General features: G+C 39.5%; 1 protein-coding gene across 1 annotated transcript in view; it reads left to right on the top strand.

Moving 5' to 3' along the window:
* CSMD1 (CUB and Sushi multiple domains 1) overlaps positions 1-21,462 on the top strand; it is a gene marked incomplete at its 5' end in the record, with an annotated part of 1,822,885 nt that overhangs the window by 312,649 nt on the left and 1,488,774 nt on the right. Inside the window, one exon of the mRNA XM_082444064.1 lies at positions 19,614-19,830. Coding sequence (XP_082300190.1) covers positions 19,614-19,830 — 217 coding nt within the window. The remainder of the gene's footprint in view (positions 1-19,613; positions 19,831-21,462) is intronic.

Here is a 21,462-nt window from a genome sequence, read left to right as displayed (position 1 = left end):
ATTTTACTTCAATTAAAAATAAAAATAAGCCATGTCTGTAGCTTTGCATTTCCATGCAATTATTTTTAACATTCACTTGGCTTTGTTTTGCTCTGTCTCTTGGAAGCCACTTTCAAAGCCTCAGAAGGTGGGTTGGAGACAGGAGGTCAGGTGGGAATTGAGAGCAGCCTGAATATCAACACAAAAAGGGCTTCTGTTCCATTCTAATTACAAAGAAAAGATTTTCAGGAGGACGGAAAACGAATTCATGGAAAAGATCATTGTCTATGTTGAAGGAAAGATTTTGATCAAGTCAGAAGAATCAAAACTCAGTCTTAGTTAGACACAGTCCTTAGAATGATCAATAGAAAAGAACCTATATGTCTCCTTTGACAGACAAACTGAATGAAGATTTAGGCAACATTAGAAGAGATTGGACTTGTGGCTATGTGTCACGATTTTGATTAGCCTCATTTTCAAGTGACAGTTAGTTACTTGTTGTCCTAGAAAGAGAGTTTCTGTTTGGCCAATCATAGACCACCTTCCAAAGTTGTCAGGCAGAAGGAGCCCAGTAAATAACCTTCTTTCCTACCTAAGTTATGAATAAATTGAGAAATAAGGCAAAGATGTAAGGCTGATGGGAACCAATGGGCAGCCTTATTACAAATGAAGCTACCGTTGAACCCTTTAATTGATACCTGCAGGCATTTGATCTTTCTAATAGGAAACTCTTTCATTAGACCATCATCCTTTCTCTCCCCCGTTCAACTCCACTCACACCTTTGCATGCACACAGTCGGTCCTTAGAAGGGGACAAACAATGCAGGCTGCCTAAAGATGGGAGAGAAAAAAGATTCATGTTCCAGATTTCTTCCTTCCCCTTCTAAACACAGCAAGCAAATAATTTACCCCTTCTGGAATAGAGTGTGCGTGGGAGGGGTGGGTAGAGAGAGACCAGGAATTTTACACTAATGGGGGTCCCTCCAAATGGGAGGAAATAACATCTCAGAACCATTTGTGTCCTTGCCATATATGTCCATATTCACTTGAGATTTGCCTGAGCTGAACTGAATTCTTGAGAAATACTTTAAATACATTTAGAGACCTGAATCCAGAGTAATCCAGAAGAATGGTTTTAAGATGAGGCAACAGACAAATAGCACAAGCACCAAGTAATGTGGTGTTAAATTGGCCCCAGTTTGCAGAGGGAGAGAAAAGGGCTAGTGAGGCCCCTTATGGGACTCATGGAAGTTATTTTTCAACTTAGATGATTATAGCCAATTCATGTGCAGAACTGACCTTAAAACTTGGGATGTCAAAACCCTAATCATGAGCAAGTGAACCCAGCTCAATCCTAAAATATCCCCAAGGACATGCTTTGGAGAAAAATGGCTACTGAGACATTTTGCATGAATAACAATATGAAAAATATGTCTTCCTCAAGATCCTAAAAGCATGGCACTTAGACCAGTTATTTGCAAAAGCCTCAATTCAAATTCAGAATGATATTTAGCATGCTTTGGAGTTCCAAAGAAATGTATTTGAAAATAGATTTTCCTCTGATGTTTCCTTTTTGCCATTTGTGTTATGATTCTTTTCAGCCTGGGGCAACTTAACTACCCAAGTATCATATTGAGATCGGGAACCCCTGCGGTTGACTTGACAGCACTGAGTTCTTATCTAAGACTATTTTAATGCATGTCATAAATCACAAAGAAAAGCTTCTATTTTGAAACAAATAAAAACAATCATGATCATGGGTTTCTAAAATCTGTTTTAGAAAGTTTGTTGCCTGTAAGTCTTTGCTTCATTTAAAACTCAAGATTTTAGAACTTGCCTAGAGCAAAAAATAACATTATTTGCATCTGTACAGTGATAGACAAGTTACTATTGTGAATTAAAACACAATAACAGAATTTTCAGTAATAGGAAAAAGATACTACATTTCATGTGTTTTTGCTGCTGAAGCCAAATCCAACCTCTGTACCTCCAACACCGAGTTAAATCTCGGAGACAGAGTTTTGGGTGAAGTAGAAAAGAATAACTTTATTGCTTTGCCTGGCAAAGGGGGCCGCAGTGGGCTAATGTCCTCAAAACTGTGTGTCCCCTCCAGGAGGGGGTAGTGAAGAGCCAAATATGAATGAGATGAGACTGGATTTATTTTCCTATGTCATTTTTTCCAACTCCCTCCTTAGATTTTTATGGTCCTTTCGAAGACTCCTATTAATGCAATCTCTTAATTCTTTATGATTGGGGATAGAATTTATCATTTCTCCCCCTGCTTCTCCTAATCTCCTCTCTTATTAGTTTATTTGAAAAATGATGTTAAAGAATTGACAATTCAAGCTCTTCCTGAGTCAGACGTGGCTTATTTATATCTCAGAGGAAACTTCAGACAGAGATTTTCTAATTCATTCTCTCCTCTGTACTTTAGGGAACTAAACCCAGAAAATTGAGTTAAATTCCTCACTCTCGGTTCTTTAAGTAGCATTGGGACATTCAGCATTATCTAATGTCCTTCACTTACTGGCTGGGGTGCTTTCTAAAACAGGCACCTTTGAATGTCAAACATCTCTGTTTTGTTCAGTGAATGAAATCAGGTCACCCTAATAAACACACACCTTGCCCACTAAGTAGTACAGATGGGGACTAAATATGTGTATTTAATTTAATTCTCAAATGAGGCTTAAATTAGAGTGTCGCGGGGAGATAACGCTGAGAGAATGTCATCATCCAATTGGCAGGATTGAGACAGTGAAAATTCTCCCAGAGGATGTCTAAGAACCATGTGAGGCTGTGAATCCCCTGGACTTCACGTTGCAGGTGGGGATTGAGGCGCTGAGGAGTGAATAAGAGTTTAGTCCCTAAGAGTGAAGTGAAGTATGACTCTGCCTAGAGAAACCACTAAACTTGATTCTTTCTTATCTGATCCACTTGTGCTTGTTCAAAGTTTTCTCTTCCACAGATGACTATAACCAAGCTACATGGAAAACACTAGAATTGATGATGGCCCAGGGAAGCAGTATAGCCACCAGGCAGCCGTGCCCCATGGGCTTATCGATTTTAAAATTGGGCTTATCAATTTTAAAATTCACCATTAGAGAGTGGTTTTATCAACCTTTTTTCTTCTGGAAATACCAACTAAATATTTTTGTTGTTGTTACTTTTATAGTGAGCTATAGATATAACATTATGTTAGTTTTGATGTACAACATAATAATTTAATATGTGTATATATTGCAAAATGGTCACCACAATAAGCCTATTTCACATCCATCAGACTCTCTTAGCAACTTTCAAATATACAATACAGTGTTATTAACTATAGTCACCATGCTGTACATTATTACATCCCTAGGATTTGCTTATTTTATAACTGGGAGTTTGTTCCTTTGGACCCCGTTCACCCATTTCGAGAATTATTTCACTCTTGATAATTAAACAAACACTTTTTTTTAGCACTTATTCAATTTCCCCTTTGCTTTAGGCCAGCTATATAACATTCCTAAATTTGTATACATTTCATGTTATGGAGTTTTGTGTAGCAGAATTATTTTTTTTTTCACAGTTGAAAGCAACATGCTCATTTTAGCTTCAGCGTTTTTATTGTCATTCACTTAGCTCCCCATTATGCTTTCCAGAGCCATCTCCCACAGGTCTAAAAGTTTTGATTTACTATGCAGCTTTGATCAGTTAATACTGCAAATGGTCACTTATCTCTATATTCCTTCTTTTTATAAATGTTTAAGTTATGAGTATAATCTTCTGGTTTATATGCAGTAGTTAAAGCGATGCAAATCAAATTAGTATTTTCCTGAAAAAACAGATCAACACTGCTGTTAATACTCTTTATCTAGGCAGTAAGCTATTTTTCTCCCTGATCTTTTTTCTGGTCTAAAACCTTGAAAGTTACACTAAAGTAAAACAAAGAAGAATAGAACCTAGATAAAACTAAATAACTCTGTTTAAAGGGGGGTAAAAAACCAAAAACTTTTGTTCTCTTGAAGTTCTAAGTGGAAATCAGTAAAATAAAAATACACACAAAGTTCACTACACACTGTATTGTTTCAACTCAAGGCCACAGATTTGAAAGAACAGCAGTTCCTTTCTGCCAAAGTAGTTTTTACAACAAATCCTAATCCTCCATGGAATTTCAATATCATGCATGATTCCTTCAGAAACATCACAAAACCAAGATAAAATAAGGGACGTGGGCTTCCCTGGTGGTCCAGTGATTAGGAATCTGCCTGCCAATGCAGGGGAAACGGGTTCGAGCCCTGGTCCAGGAGGATCCCACATGCCGCGGAGCAACTAAGCCCTTGCACTGCAACTACTGAGCCCACGTGCCACAACTACTGAAGCCCGTGCGCCTAGAGCCCATGCTCCACAACAAGAGAGGCCACCACAATGAGAAGACTGCCCACCGCAACGAAGAGTAGCCCCCACTCGCCGCAACTAGAGAAAGCCCGCGCACAGCAACGAAGACCCAACGCAGCCAAAAATAAATAAATAAAATAGAAATCTTTAAAATATATATATATATATAAGGGACAGAATCCAGGACTTTGCTTTCTTGCCCACAGCCTAGGAACAGGTGAAAAGTTGAAAGGTCATAAACATGGAAGTAGATACGAATGTAAAGATCAATTACAGCAGCAAATCCATAAGTGGAGCTTCTGTTTCCATGGATAATTCCATGGCTGTTTGGTCAGTGTCTTCTGTCTTGTTTCTGCACATTCAGAGGAAACGTTAAGACGTGAGAAATTCTGATATCAATCAAGTTCTCAACTATCTTATGTTTAATTAGCTGGGTAGTGTGTGTGAATAGCATCCCATAAAGTTGTTCAGTATACAATCTCTGTGTCCCCCAATTCCCATACCTAGAAATATTAGTGAAATCCCAGCCCCTTTTTATGTGTTAATGCATGTAAGAGCTTTGGGTCAAAAGAGTTATTTAAAGAATCAAACCATAACTAAAAGAAAGCTTTTTTCACTTTCTTAAATGCCCCCGCATAGAGACAAATAAGCAGAATCCAGCCTTCAGCTCAGATACACAAACACACTTTTTGTTTCTTTCCCCATTTACATGGTCACCTGTCTCTTCCTGAACAGCAGTAGGGACATTCTGAGGATTCAGACACTGCCCTTTGCTTCTGCAGCACGATTTGCAGGAGTCATTCCTTTTAGAAAATAGAAGAAAGTGATAGTATATGGCCTCTAAATTATGGTGTCATGGGATGAGCACCTGTTCTGAAGTCAAAATAACCTTGACTCGCTTCCCATTGCTTTGGCCTTTGTGTCTATGTGACTTTGGGCAAATCACTTACCCTATTTACTAAAGAGGAATGACAGTGCATGTCTATCAAGATGATTTCGAGGGTTAGAGAAGGTCTGAAAAGTCCTTGCCGTGGAGTAAGGATACAATGACCACCATAGGGGCAACACTGTCCTTTATCAGACGTGGCAGTCAGCCCAGTTTTCCCGCTCCCATGGACTGATTGTTTAGTAGGTGCTGGACACAGCCCTTAGCACCTAGGATGGAGCCACAGATTCTAGGGTCAGGGATTCTGACCTCATATGGCTTCCCGTCTAGAGCACTTAGATCTTCATGAAAAGATTAAATAAAATAATGATGGATTATCAACAATAACTTGCTTTTTTCACATACCCTGGCAGATATAGCCGTTGCAGTCCAGGAGAGGAGCTTAGGGCCAAGGGAAATGGGTAATCAAGGTGTAGATTATATGGTAATGGTACTTGGTACTCCACCGTTTTGTTGAGTAAACATCAGTACTTCAGGACACAATAGACCCGCATCCCTTCCCATCATCCTTAAAATGCACATTCACCACTTGAGAGGTAACTGACAGGAAGCTCCGTGGTGTCAGGTCCAGCTGAGCCCCGGATCCAGGGAAGACACGTCCTGATGTCTCATCATGATGGGGGATTTATACTCAAGCCCTTAACCCCCAACCTTCTCTCCCTAAAATAGTGAAGACTGTGAGGAAAAACACAATTGCAAGTGTGAAAAATCGGCTACAAGATGTTAAGTCAGCCCTGTAAATGATGACGTATATCATAGTTTCCGGTGTGCAGCCATTGTGCGAAAGTCTAGTATTTCGTTCAGGAAGACACCGAATCCTAATACAAAACCCAACACCATTTCATCCAGAGGCCAGCGAAGCAGGCTAGCATTGTGTGCAAGCGTGTGTATGGGCAGGGCGGGGCAGGAGAGGGAGAGAAAAAGAGAGAGAGGGGGAGGGATCTCACTGTTTGATGTTCTGTTGTTGTGGACCCACCTGGAAGCCACTGAGATTCTGGGTGGCAGAATCATCTCCATGGAGATTCACGGGTGGGGAAAGCGACCAAGAGAGACATTAAATTGAGACCTGAACCATTTCAGGAGTCCTGTTGGGCCCAATGGTCTATTTGCCCAATGGGACAAGCAGATTTTAAACCTGTTTGTTTGATAAATTTAAGCACAACTTCTTGGAGATCAGTTCTTTCCTATTAAACCTATACAATGACCCTTAAGATTCTGACTTATCTGCTGTCTCAGCCACTCATTCTGGGTGGTATTAAAGGTATGTAGGAAATCATTACACATTTCCTTTTTATTTTTAAAGTGCATTTGTTAATTTTGATAAGGTTAAAAAAACACCTGTTCGTGATTTGTCAGGCTTTCAGTCTCTAAATCTGAAAATCTTCCTTAACCACAAAGGACCTCGTGGATGAATATTCTCCTTCCCTTTCCTCTCTGAGAGTTTACATTACCTTTATGCTTCATAGATGACCATAGGTTAGTGGGGTTTTAGCATGACTTTTTAACATTTCAGTTTCTCTTTGGAGGTAAATTCTCACTCAACATTAAAACAGAACATAGTATTAGAATTTAAGACTCTCTCTTGCAGATCTAGAAATTGTTCTCTACTGTTCAAAAAAGAAAGAAATGGGGAATGGAATGGTGATAATCCATCTGCAGAGAAATAATTCATGTAGAGGATCGATAGGCCCCATCGCAGGTAGGGATTTGGAGCACCCAGGAAGGAGTCAGGTGATAGTTGTATTTTACTTTTCTTAACAAGTATCACTGAATTGATCGTACCGCATCACGGTTAAACTATATCAACATCTTAGATTTTAAATGCTCTATTTAAGGGAAACGTATTTTCCTACATTGATTTACCACCATTACCTTGAGACTGATTTACACCTCTTTTGAATTCTCATGTATTAAAGCAGAAATACAGAATTACATTATTTCAAATTTGAGGAACAACTCAATTCTATTGACCGATCATAATGTGTTTCATCACTGGGTATTTCATTAAAAGATAAAGCAATAGCTGACGTACAATTGAGAATGTTAGTTCTACAGTCTATGGAGAGAGAATTATCTTAATTGGCAATGCATGGTATGTTTCTATGAGAAAAGCAGAATTGAGTTCAAAATAACTTGCAGTAGAGAAATGTAGATTTGAAGTTTCTGAGAGAAAAGACTCAAATTTAGATGGCAGCCTGTTTCAGGCCAAAAGTCACCTATTGTAAGAGCATCAGTGTGAGATCTGGGAACCATGATAAAGTGCAGCTTTATTTGCTTGTTTGTTTTGTGTTAATTTGGTTTGTTTTGTGATATAACGAACTTCATCACTCAAAATCTAGAAAGTCAAATAATTTGGCAATTGCAGTCCTAGTATTTTAAGTACCACATTGTGAGCTGAGGACCATGTGGACAAGGCCCCAAGCAGACACAGGTGCTCATGAAGGCATCTCCTAAAATGCAACGTCTACCCAGACATTTAAAGGAAAGCAGGGCAGAGCCAGATAAAGGGTGAGGTCCCACTCGTTATTTAACTTGTAAAATCCTCTTAAAATCAGGAGACTCTCCAGTGAACTATCCTTTTTGAAAACAGTACAGGTCTTCCTCGACTTACGATAGGGTTACATCTCAATATTACATCCCAATAAACCCATTGTAAGTTGAAAATATCATAAATCGAAATGGACTTAATTCACTTACCCTACGGAACATCGTAGCTTAGCCCAGCCTACCTTCAACGTGTTCAGAATGCTTACATTAGCCTACAGTTGGGCAAAATCATCTAACACAAAGCCTGTTTTATAATAATGTGTTGAATACCTGATGTCGTTTATCAAATACTGTACTGGAAGTAAAAAACAGAATAGTTGTCTGTCTCCAGAATAGTTGTCTGTGTCTACAAGCGTGTTGGCTGTTTCCCCTTGTGACCTTGGGTTGACTGGAAGCTGTGGCCGCAGTTGCCCAGCATCACAAGAGAGGATCAGGCCACCTATCACCAGCCTGGGGAAAAGATCAAAACTCAAAACTTGAAGTATGTTTTCTACTTTGCTTTTGCACCATCATAAAGTCAAAATATTGTAAGTCAAATCGTCATAAGTTGGGGGCCATCTGTAGTTGTCATAGTCTGTTCAGGCTGTTACAACAAAATACCATAGACTGGGGGCTTATAAACAGGAGAAATCTATTTCTCACTTTTCTGGAGGCTAGAAGTCCAGGATCAAGGTGACAGCAGATTCAGTATCTGGGAGGATCCTCTTCTTGGTACATAGATGGCCGTCTTCATGCTTTGTCCTCACATGGCAGAAGGGGTGAAGGAATTCTCTGAGGTCTCTTTCATAAGGGCACTAATCCCATTCATGAAGGCTCCACCCTCTGAACTAGTCACCTCCCAAAGGTCCCACCTCCTAACACCATGACAATGGGGATTGGGTTTCAACATATGAATTTTGCAGGGATACAGGCATTCAGTCTGTAGCTACAGCAGCTATCCTTTTGCTTTCCAGCCTCTACCTCTGCTCAACCGTGCTTCATCTCTAATCACTACTACAGTCTTGCAAAATGGTATCATTCTCATTTCCCACCCATGGAAACTGAGACTACTCTCAGCCAGGTGACTTGATCAATCCCCAGTGCTCCATGCTGGAAATTAATCACATTCTTGTTTTGTTCGATTCACAGCCCAGTGCTTTTTTGACCCTACACTATGTACAGTGTTCTTCCAATTTATCTCTTCAGAGTGGATTGACATTGAATGACCTTATTACCATCAGTGCAAGAATTTCTCAGTTGGTGAACCTATTACAGTCCTAGAATTAACTAAAAAACCCTCCCCTGGGTGCAATAGCTAAGGAAACAACATTGACCTCACATCTAAGCAGTTCCAGGTCTGACTCGCAACAGCCTTGCCTTATCCTGAATTATGACCCACTTCTAGAAAGGCAGAGATGCCAGTGTGTGAAGGAGGATCAAGTAGGAGAAAAATTAGCTTCAAATAGAGCAGGGAATATGTGGTAGTAAATTTTTATTTCATTTTTTATTGTTTTTTATTTATTGAAGTATAGTTGATTTACAATGTGTTAATTTATGATGTACAGCAAAGTGATTCAGTTATACATATATATATTATTTTTCATATTCTTTTCCACATGGTTTATCACAGGATATTGAATGTAGTTCCCTTTGCTATACAGTGGGACCTTGTTGTTTATCCATTCTATATGTAATAGTTTGCATCTTCGAACCCCAAACTCCCAATCCACTCCTCCCCCACCCGCCTCCCCCTTGGCAACCACAAGTCTGTTCTCTATGTCTGTGAGTCTGTTTCTGTTTCATAGATGTGTTCATTTGTGTCGTATTTTAGATTCCACATACAAGTGATATCATATAGTATTTGTCTTTCTCTGTCTGACTGACTTCACTTAGTATGATAACCTCTAGTTCCATCCATGTTGCTGCAAATGGCATCATTTCATTCTTTTCTATGGCTGAGTAATATTCCATATATATACCACATCTTCTTTTTCCGTTCATCTGTCAATGGACATTTAGGTTGTTTCCATGTCTTGGCTATTGTGAATAGTGCTGCTCTGAACATTGGTGTGTATGTATCTTTTTGAATTAGAGTTTTGTCTGGTTATGTGCACAGGAGTGGGATTGCTGGATCATATGGCAATACTAATTTTAGTTTTTTGAGGAACCTCCATACTGTTTTCCATAGTGGCTGCACCAATTTACATTCGAAGCAGGGAATATTTAAATTAGTCTTAGGAGCTGTTGCCAATCAGACTGCTCTATAGGATGGAGATGATAAAATCCCTTTTCTTGGAATTAGAATGATAACACTGCACTCTGAATGTTCTAGGTAATCACTTGGCTGGAGAATATAAGGAAGGTTCCTTCTAGTACCACTACTTTATATTTTTACAGATTCTTTCCACATGAGTGTGCACGTAGATTTATAACTCATAATTTACACCACCACCACCACTGTTTCCCACACATATACCCCAACTCACCCACATGCCTCCATAACTGAATACTGAGTGCCAGACAGTCTTGTAGGAACGAGGTTATAAACCAGGCCGACAACGCCCTCACTCTTGGAAGGTTTATGTATTCGTTAGACAGGTAGACAATGAGTAAAGAAGCAAATAAAATATTTTCACAAAATGATAAATGCCATCTGGAAACACAACAGGGCATGGGACAGTGAGAACTGATGGAGAGGGGCTACTGATCAGGACATGAGAGTCTGGGAAGAGCCCCCTGCACCGTGACCCACAGGAGGAGAGGTCAGATCCAGGGAGATCTGTGGGAAGAACATTTAGGGTAGATGGATTAGCACATGCAAAGGCCCTGAGGTGGGGACAGGCTTGGGGTGCTTGAGAAAGGGAAAGATGTTAAGCAGACCAAGCCTGCACATGGTTATGATGACAAACTTTAGTACAATGATGAAAGATTGTACTCCATATTTACATAGCCCAGTGAAACCCCCTCTCTCTTTTATAAGTGATAGAATTGGGTATTGATGGTTCGTCTGTAGTGTAAGGGCTACCTGCATGGCCTTGCTCATGGGCGGTGAAGTCATTAGGGAAGAACTGATTTTTTGGCCCCATCGCAGGGACTCAGGCTTATGTGCCTCCGGCTTTTCTGTTTTTCTTCTTTGCTCACATTGTGAGTAATCTCCCCTAAATGTTTGAGATTAAAACTGAACCAAGCAGCCTCGGGCTGTCAGCTACAGTAGCTGGTACAGTTGCTGCTCTTGGTACACTGAGAAATAGAATGCTTTTAAAACTTCCTTTAGGGCATGCAGTTCCTGGAAAATGCCTGAAGACTGTAATTTTCAAACACCTCAATCAAAGTCCTAGGAAGGGCATTTTACGTCATGATCCTTCTACAATTAATCCTTTCCCAAATAATGCAGACCCTGAAATAGCCAATGAAACCGTAGAAGATAAGGATGCCGAAAGTTCAGCTTCTGTGCACCAGTGCCAGATCGAATCTCAGAGACGGAGTTTTGGGTGAAGTAGGAGAGGAGAGCTTTACTACTTTGCCAGGCAAAGGGGGCCACAGCAGGCTCCTGCCTCGAAAAGCTCTCTGTCTCCACCCCAGAGGATTTGATGAGGGCTTTATAACCATGGTTCCAGGGCAGGGTCTCTCACAAGATCAGGGTGTGAGCAGGGCCCTTAATCTCATCTCAGGTAATGTGTCTCCTAATCTTGATGAGCGTCTCTGGTCCCTTTAGTCTCTCCTCAGGTGGTTTCTTGGCTGCTCCTGCCTTAATTAGCAGCTTCAAATCCTCCCTTTGGAACTCAGGGAAGGCTTGGAGTCTTGCCGACGTGAAACGGGGGAGAAAAGGGCCTCCTTGCCTGGGAGCCCCACAGGCCGCGCTTGGTTTCACTAATGCAGAGCAGAGTTTAATGCGTATTTGATTTGTTTACCGCTTCAAAAAGTACTTATCTGATCAGAGAGGCTTCCGCTGCCGTGAGTGAAATGTGAGGCCTCCTGATATTGGAAATTCTAATAAGCATGTCATCATATTCCTTAGTCATGAAGGAAAATTAAAAATGCACGTGAGGATCACAGTGTACCATTCTCTTTTACTTTTGAGTTATTGCATTGTCACCCATCCAACAGGAGAAGAGAATTTTCAGTCTTGCAGCAAATCTACAGGTGTAGAGTATATTTCCACACAAATTCCAAAATGAGAGAAGCTTTCGAGGTCAATAATCTGGTTGTAAGAAAGTAATGAAAGTTGTATTTGCATAGAAACTTACATAATATATGAAAAATGTAAATTTTTATTTTTGCAGAATGGATGAAGGGAATGAATGGAAACAGCCACCATGTATGATAAATATTAAAACAAAACAAAACAAACAAACAAAAAAACTTCCTGAATTGCCTTGTTTTCAAAAGGAACCAGTGTGGTTATCTGAGCTTGTTGCAGACAGGACATAAACCTGTTTATTTTCAATGTCCGTCTCCAAGGAGAGACATGGTTGTGATAATACAGTTTTTGTTCACACTCTATACACACAAGTCTATTTACTCTTTTAAATGATGTCAGGCTGGAGAGTTAGAAGGCAACTATATATTTCTCAAATGTCGTCATCTCCAGATTATTCTTCTGCGGTCCTGGCAATCATTTGTCACGTGACCTGTTTCCTTGTTGCTAGAATTCAGGACAGAGTATCCTTTCCTCGTATGGCTCTCTTCACATACTGAATATTATAGACCATGACTTTCTGGAGTCACTGAACCAAATCACAGGTTAAAACATCCCAGATGGCAAAATGTTTGCTCTCAGAAAGGAGTTTTATACAGCAAAGGCACTACCTTATTACAAATTTTCATCTGAATAAATATCCCAACAGCTAGCAAAACTGTTAGGAATACTATAATGTAACTATAATTATATGATAATAAGTAAATAATTATTATAACAGCTTGCAAAAGCTAAGCTACTTCCTACCTTAAAGGCTGTGCAAGAATTAAACAAGATAGTAGGTGTCAGATGCTTGCATATGAGTTTACAAATATTATGTCGTCTACCTCTGTTACTTTCCAGGAATGGGTCAGCAGGTCCAGAATCGAGGGAAACAGCAATTTCAACAGCTTGTGGAGTCAGGAAGGCATTTGTGTATATGTACGTTCATTCATCAAATGCTTACAATGAATCAGGATGAATCACAGATGAATCATCTCAGGGAATACTCTGTTCTAGGAAGTGAAAGGTGTGTGCTGAACCGTAGCACAATTCAGAGAGTAGCATCTGGGTGAGGCACAGACCCAAGCGTGGTGACCCTTCAGAGCAGAGGGGCCGTTGCGTCTCAGGAGTGACCAGGGCAGGATGCTATTTGCTCAGTTGAGTGTTTCCAAGACTGACTTTCAACGCAGGGAACTGTCCTAGAGCACGTTAGCCCTGCCTTTCCCAGAATGGGTTCCCCAGCCTCCAGCGCTGCACCTCATCTGACCGTCATGAGCTACCCTGCTCTCAGGACTTGGGATTTTTCCTGCGGTCTCCTTGTTGAGGCCCAGGTGATCTTATGTAGCTTCTCAGAATAAACAACAATGTCAGCAACCAGCCAACCGACTGACGAAGCAAGACACATACTACACCTAGTTCTTTTTTTTTTCTTTTTTAAATTAATTAATTAATTTATTTTTTGGCTGTGTTGGGTCTTCGTTTCTGTGCGAGGGCTTTCTCTAGTTGCGGCGAGCGGGGGCCACTCTTCATCGCGGTGCGCGGGCCTCTCACTATTGCGGCCTCTCTTGTTGCGGAGCACAGGCTCCAGACGCATAGGCTCAGTAGTTGTGGCTCACGGGCCTAGTTGCTCCGCGGCATGTGGGATCTTCCCACACCAGGGCTCGAACCCGTGTCCCCTGCATTGACGGGCCGATTCTCAACCACTGCGCCACCAGGGAAGCCCTACACCTAGTTCTTATTGTCTCCTGTTCAGTCCATAGGACTGGCAAATCTACAGTCACCCCAAAACAAGTTGCTCACATATTATACATCAGGTAATATGACACCATTAAAGTGTAGATCGGAAAAAACATTCAATAATAGTAATTCAGTACTAATAAAAAACATTCAACAATAATTATTGTTGGTAACGGGATGGTGAGTGACTTAAATATATACTGATATATATATATAGAAATATTATTGAAATATAGTTGATTTACAATGTGTTAGTAGCAATGTACAGCAAAGTGATTCCATTATACATATATATATAGTTTTTTTTACATTCTCTTCCATTATTGGTTATTATTTGTCACCTATAATTATAGGTATTATAGGTATTATATGTATAGGTGTAGATACATATATACTTGCTTTTTTTCCTGTTGACACTGATGTTTGATTTCAAGGTAACTTCTAGCCTCAGTACCTTAAGGACAGTTTCTTAAAGAATAGTATTAACTGAGTTTTCCATCCTGTAACAAACAACATAATTTTCATTAAGAGATTAAAATTATCACTGCAACATTGCTGATAATTTCATTGCCCTTAGGAAATATAATTCACAAATGTACTTACAATAGATTTCTATTATGCAATATATAAATGTATGATTACATTTACAATATTTAAAAGTTTGTCCATTAACATTGTTTTCCAGTTAAAATATTCTGCTTATTTGAGGCTGTTTAAGGCCAGCATTGAAATCAAGCATAGATGTCAGCAATTTAAAAAGAAACGATTTGTAGAATATTTGAGAGTTCTCTGTAGCAGGCAAGTGCCCACTGGAGTATAAGAACCAAGGTGGAAAATCATATAAGGAAGATAGGATGAAAACTCTTCTGGGAACCCACAACCTTGGCGTTTGTGGATGGTGGGACAATTGGCAAGTCCTATACTCCATCTTTATGTGAAAGTGCATATAAATTCTGAAAATGTATACATATAACACATATAATCTATGTACCTTCATCCGTGGCTTTATTTTATTCAGTGAAAAGTATGTCTTTCCATTGAAGCAATCTTTATGTCAGGTAGACATTAACATGATACCTGTATTAGGTCTGGTACCAGTTGAAGAATGTAAGCTATACATTATTTACATCTGTTAATTATAATGACTTTCCATCCTCAGATTTCCATTTGGAGAATAATTTTAGTTTAATTATCCATTGTGGCAGCCATTATCTTTGTGGGTTTGTAGGAAGCATGACCCTTAGTTAGATCCCAAAGATACTGAGATCCACAGCTTTAAAGTAATTGTTATAAGGAGGTATCCTTCAATTCTAGTACGGATTTTGAATTTATGCCACTTACTCTGAGGAACTCTAGTCGATACCATTGTAGTACTGTTGCTTAGAGAAATAATTATTTTCATCAGGCTCTTTTTTTTAAGTAAAAGTCGAGATATTTTCATGGGTTGGAAGATACTGACTAAATTGCTGGCAAATTCGAAGTTCCCTCCTAGCATCAAAAGTTGTGTGGAGTGCACAGGGAGCTCAGCTCGGTGCTGTGCGACCACCTAGAGGGGTGGGATAAGGAGGGTGGGAGGGAGATGCAAGAGGGAGGAGATATGGGAATATATGTATACATAGAGCTGACTCACTTTGTTATACAGCAGAAACTAACACACCATCGTAAAGCAATTATACTCTAATAAAGACGTTAAAAAAAAAAAAAAGTTGTGTGGAGTGAACAAAAGTTACAAAGTGGGGTTGTTACTTCCACAAAGAAAGACTAAATAACTTGGGTTCTTTTGTTTTTTTGTTTTTTTTTCTTTAGCACAAAATGCTATTCCCTTACACCTCCAGGACAGGCCCTGGCCCGGGGTGGGTGTCCTGGGGTAGTAGTCAGGGCTGGAGATTTTATGATCCCTTTGTCTCTTTCCAATTTTAGAAAAACCCCCTCTGATTCTGTATCTCCAGCTACCTCTAGTTATTGTTTTTCTATCGTGTTGCCTTTTTCTTCTTGATCTGTGCGGTTTATTCATTAGATGGTGAATAGGTCATTGGATGAATATATGGATTGGAAATACATCCTATTTTTTAAATTTTTTTTTGGATTTCCTTCTCAGGTTTTCCTTTTATGATTATTACTTTTTGTGTGCTATTTAAGAAATCTTTGCCTACCACACAGTTATGAAGATTCTTTTTTTTTTATGTTTCTTTTGGAAGCATCACTGTTTCACAGTTTACGTTTAGATCTGTAACCCATTTGGGACTGATGTTTGTGTATATTGTGCGGTGGGGATCAAGATTTATTTTTCCCTTTTGGTTGTCCAATTGGCCCAGCACCATCTACTGAAAAGACCGTCTTTCCCCCCAAGCCTTGCAGTACAACTTTTGTCATAAATCTAGTGTCTGTATCTCTGTGGGTTTGGGGACTTTCTGTTTTGTTCCATTGGCTCTTTATCTCGGTTGGCACAATTAAACACCGTTCAGATTATTGTAGCTTTACAATAAAACATGACATTAAGTAGCATAAGATCTCTGGCATTGTCTTGGAAATTCTCAGCCAGACCAACTACATTAGACGTTATCTCCATCTCTTTGAAGATTCCTCAGTTGTTTGCAATGTTCAGTCAAGCTTGACAGTTACTCAAGAACCTTTGAGCACTTCCCTAAGTTTGTAACGGGCCCCCTGGAAAAGTCTACCTCTGGATCAAATGTGACTCAGTCTGCAAAACGCCCTGTAATAATTGGTACCCAAAATGCAGCCTAAGTGTTATTCCTTAGAGAAAAATCGTAATATCTGATAATTTGGTTCACCATGATGGGTCTATAATAGTAACTACTTTCCAGCTGACACTTTTTCTGTTGAATTTATTTTTCTTTCCTCCAATTTATGATCAAGTCTTCACTTTTTGATTTACTGTGAAGCACGAATTGCTAGATAAACCAGAAAAGCTATTTTCTTTAAAGACCTTTCAAAACCCCACAGCTTTAATATCTACTTGTTACAGTGTTATTGTTAGATTTAAATTTAGTGGAAAATGGGCTTCTTATTAGTTCTTTGGTTTTAAACTCATAAATCCCTTTGATTATTATTTTTTTTTTTAAGATTTAACAAACTCCCACAAGCATTTGATAACATTACTGTGAAAGATTTGAGCTCACTGAGAGCTACTATGGTGAATATTTTTTTAAGTGTAAAATGTAGTTGGAAATAATTTTGTTTGTCGCTCAACAATAAAAGCTGGGATAATACTTGCATTCAAGGGCTTCTACTAATTGCAGTAATCTGAGTGTGCCCAGATTTTTCTTAATATTCCTAGTGTCAAAACATTTAAATACATCTAAACATCTTGGTGGAAATTGGCCAGATTAAGAAGGAACGAAACACTGCAAGCCATTTGCAGAGGCTACTTAAGAGCTAACCTCAGACAAACTCAATGTTGGAACGATTTGATAGGAGTTATTATTCTGTTCCCTCACATGTCCGTAATAGTTATGGTTAAAATGATTAAAGTGCGTTATTAGGGAAGTTCAAATAATCCACCCGTCCTGCCCTTAGCCTCTGCTCTTTTCCATCCAGTCTGGCTGAGCCATAGTCGTGGAAGACACACTTTGGGGTAATGCACAGAAAACCTATAAACAACTGCAGGGACCAACTACGATGTCCCTGAAGGCTTATATAGAGGAGTAGTTACGTGGGAAGGGGAGGTGGGAGGAACAGGTGAGGAGGAAACCAGGGAGCAAGTGGGGTGGATAAAGGACGAGGAGTGGCAGAAAGGAGTTGGATTGGTGAGGTTGGGAAGGGGGTGGAATTTTAGGGTCTGTCCAGTGGTAGCAATACAATCGGTGGTCCAGGTCTGTGGCTGTTGCTAATCTCCCCGATGCTGTCCTTTCAGCAGAAGGTCCTTGCAGGCATCCCGGGGCTGCAATTGACAAAAAAAGGTCCAGTGCTTTGGAACTGCTCATGAAATCTGAGAAGTGCCAGGAGAGGCCGATGTTAGAGTCCGTGTCACAGCATCTTGAGGGGCTGAGGGAGCCTGGAACCAGCTCTGGGGAACACTTCCCAGCCTGCTCCGTGCCTGGGGGGGCTTCGTGGTTCTCACCCGCCCTTCCCGTCTTTTCTCCTTCTCTTTGCGTCCTGCACCCAATTCCACCCGTAGGGTAGGGTTCCGCACACCAACCAACACGCAATACTCAGGACGCCAAGTGGGTGTCCTACAATTCGTCTCATTGGGTTCCACAGGTAAAGGGCTCAGTCCCCAAGACTGCCCTTCACTTCAGAGGCCAGTCGAAAGCCCAGGTTCTTACCTGTACTTCCGACCCCCTGGCTATAAATCAGAGGTTCCCAGGCCTCCCTCCTCACGTTCGATTAATTTGCTAGAGCAACTCACAATTCAGGAAATCTGTTTATTCATTAGATTACTGGTTTATTAAAGGATAAGAATCAACAGCCAGATGAAGAGTTGCCCAGGGCAAGGCATGGGGAAGGGGAGCTGAGCTTCTCCGCCTTCTCTGAGCTCAACGGTCTCCCAGTAGTTCCACGTGTTCACCAACCTGGAAGCTCTCTGAGCCCCGTTTTTTGAGGTCTTTGCTGAAGCTTCATTACACTAGCATGACTGATCAAATCATTGGCCATTGGGATTGAGTCAACCTCCAGCCCCTCCCTCCTTCCCCCTAAAAGTCAGGAGGTTGGGACTGAAAGTTGCAACCCTCTAATCACTTGGTGATGTTCTCCTGGCAACCAGCCCCATCCCTAGGTGTGGTCCAAAATTTGCTCCATTGACATAACAAAACACCACCACCCCCTTCATTTAGGAAATTCCAAGAGATTTAGGAGCTCTGTGCCAGAGGGGACAAAACCAAATATCTCTTATTATTAATCACAACATCAAATATGTAGATCTTGAACATTAGAGCTATCCTAATTCCTCCTCTCTGAGAGAAGCAAGAATAAGAGGGGGGAGCAAAGTGCGGGTTACCCTACAAACCTGAGTAGGGAAACCTAAACTCACCCATTCCTGATTCTGAGCCTTTTCTTTAGTGGAGCCCATCATTTCAACAAACATCTCCCTTCTCTGTCATCCAGTAAATCCCACCAAATAAACAGGAAGACATCCATAGAGGGGAGGTCCCTTATTTTGCTGGTCTGCTGGCTCCTTAATTTCCGCATAATTTAATTTCTCTTAACACCTTTTGTTTTCAACTGGATAAGATTCCTGTGGTCTCATTTTATTCTTTGGCTTTGTGGGATTTTAACCAATGTGGGTGCAAGTAGTTTGAAGTTTGAGCATGGTTTTTACCTAACTATTCATGGTACGTACCTCAGATGGCACTCATTTAGATATATTAATATGTGTATGTATTTAGAGAGTGATATAGTGGTTTTTTATCTGTCAATTTAATTTCCCCAGCACGGATCTTGTGGGCAGTGTTTCCTCATGATAATGTGCAGACAGTTGGCACCAACTTCACAAATGTGGCAGTCTGATATGGCTGAAGCTGTAAAAAAATTTCCCCAAATTTGTAATATGAGTTCCCAAGTGTTGTATATTTCCTTCTTTTTCTTCTTTTTTTTTTTTTAGGGAGGAGTTATTCTCTATCTTTTAACACTGGAGAACACCACTGCAATTTATCATTCAGTATTTGTGCATGAAGGATCACACAATAAGTCATTATAAAAATTGGCCAAGGAGTTCCCTGGTGGCCTAGTGGTTAGGATTCTGGGCTTTCACTCTAGTGGCTTGGCTTCAATCCCTGGTCGGGGAAATAAGATCCTGCAAGCCACATGGTGTGGCCAAAGAACAATTACCAAAATGGTTGGAAAATTTTGAAAAGAATATACTAAAGATAGGCCAAACTTACATGCTTTTTGGTGTGTTTTCTTTTTCAGGTCAGAACTGTGGAGGCTTGGTCCAGGGTCCCAATGGCACCATTGAGAGTCCGGGGTTTCCCCACGGTTACCCAAACTATGCTAACTGCACCTGGATTATCATCACAGGAGAACGCAATCGGATACAGTTGTCATTCCACACCTTTGCTCTTGAAGAAGATTTTGATATTTTATCGGTGTATGATGGGCAGCTCCAACAAGGGAATTTGAAAGTGAGGTAAAGTGTTGGCTCTTCCTGTAATAGATGAGGTTTGACATACTCAGATTCTGAAACTTAATTGGGATTAACATTTGAATTTAATTTTCAGAAAAGAACATTTTAGTTACTATAAAGAAAAATTAAAGACTGGAACTTTGTGCACACTTTTTTCAATCCCTAAAAACGTAACTTCTTATTGAAAGCAATCACTGACTTTATTAATGCATATCAAACTGTTCAAGATCCGTAAAACAGTGTTGCCAAGGTAATTTAAGTTATGATACACCATTGTTTTTAAGCAACTGTGGATTTGAGAGAAAAAGCACAAAGTGAGCACAATTTAAAGAACAACAAAAGGAACCTTGATATTGTCAGAGAATATATTCAATACAAAGAACATAGGAGGTGGGTGGGGTAAAAACATGAAAGAACGTTGTACTCTTTGGAGAATTTTTGGTTCGCACCATCATAAAATATTCCATTCCTCATTAGCTTTCTCTTTTAATCTATGATTTTTTACCATGAAGAAAGAAAAATATTTCCTGGGATGATTTTAAGTTATATTTTTCATTTATCACCAAGAAAAAAAAAATTTTATCTGTACAAATATATTCATCTTTTTTTTTTTTTAATTTTGGCAAAGGAATGAGGGCTATCCCTTTCAAAGAAATTGGAATTTCTTAGCCAAACTGATGAACATATTTAAATATATACATATATGGCAAATAAGACTTTATCCTCTGGTTTTAAAATTCTACATTAATTAGAGGTTAAGTTTGTTGAACATAGGGTCCTGTAGAAAAAGACTGACAGTAGGCAGAAGAAATTGTGCTGCTTAGATAAATAAAATGGCATTCGTGCTAATCTTAGCAGTAATATACAAAAATGATATACTTTATTTACAATTTTGTGAATTGAGAAAAATCTCTAGCTATAAAAATGCATGATTGTATTTTTACATCTAGTTAATAGATTAATAGTATATATATTAGTAAGTATATATATATTAATAAATATATAATATTAATATATATAAATATCAATATATATTAACTATATGGTCAATATGTTAAATATAGCATATGAATATATTTCAAATAGATTTTATTTACATTTCTTTATGCATTTTCAAATGTAAAATACCTTATAGTTTTTTCCGAGTCATCTCCAATGTTACTGTTTTTAGAAACACTTTTCCAGTTGCCCTTTCTGAGACATATTGCATACAGCTACCTCCTTTATGGATTTGTTAGGTAAACTTTCTTTCTTCCTGTCTGACATGTGTGGGCCAACATTTGGATGTTTGGACAAGGTATCTACATATGCAGTCCTTGCTAATTTGATGCAAAATGCCTTAACCTCTTTCATGCTCTCCTAACTGTTAGTTATTTACTAGCTTTTCATCCACACAAATGATTCTTCTAGGGAATAGCTATTTTGTAATAATAGAAAGCATTGTGACAAAAAATAGAGAATCTAGTTTACTCAAATATTAAGTCATATGCCTCTGTGTTAAAAAGTAACTCTTTCTCTTTCAATGAAAGACAAATGCCTATTGCATATGAAGGTAAAAAATATTGCTCCGTGAGGAAGAGCGCTGAGCTCCCGCAAGAAAACTTTCCCAGGAGCCATCATAAATGCAACCAGACT

This window comes from Balaenoptera physalus (genome assembly GCF_965194825.1).
Source record: "Balaenoptera physalus genome assembly, chromosome: 21".
NCBI lineage: Eukaryota > Metazoa > Chordata > Mammalia > Artiodactyla > Balaenopteridae > Balaenoptera > Balaenoptera physalus.
Note: the sequence above shows the minus strand (reverse complement) of the source record. Positions and strands in the feature narration are given on the sequence as shown.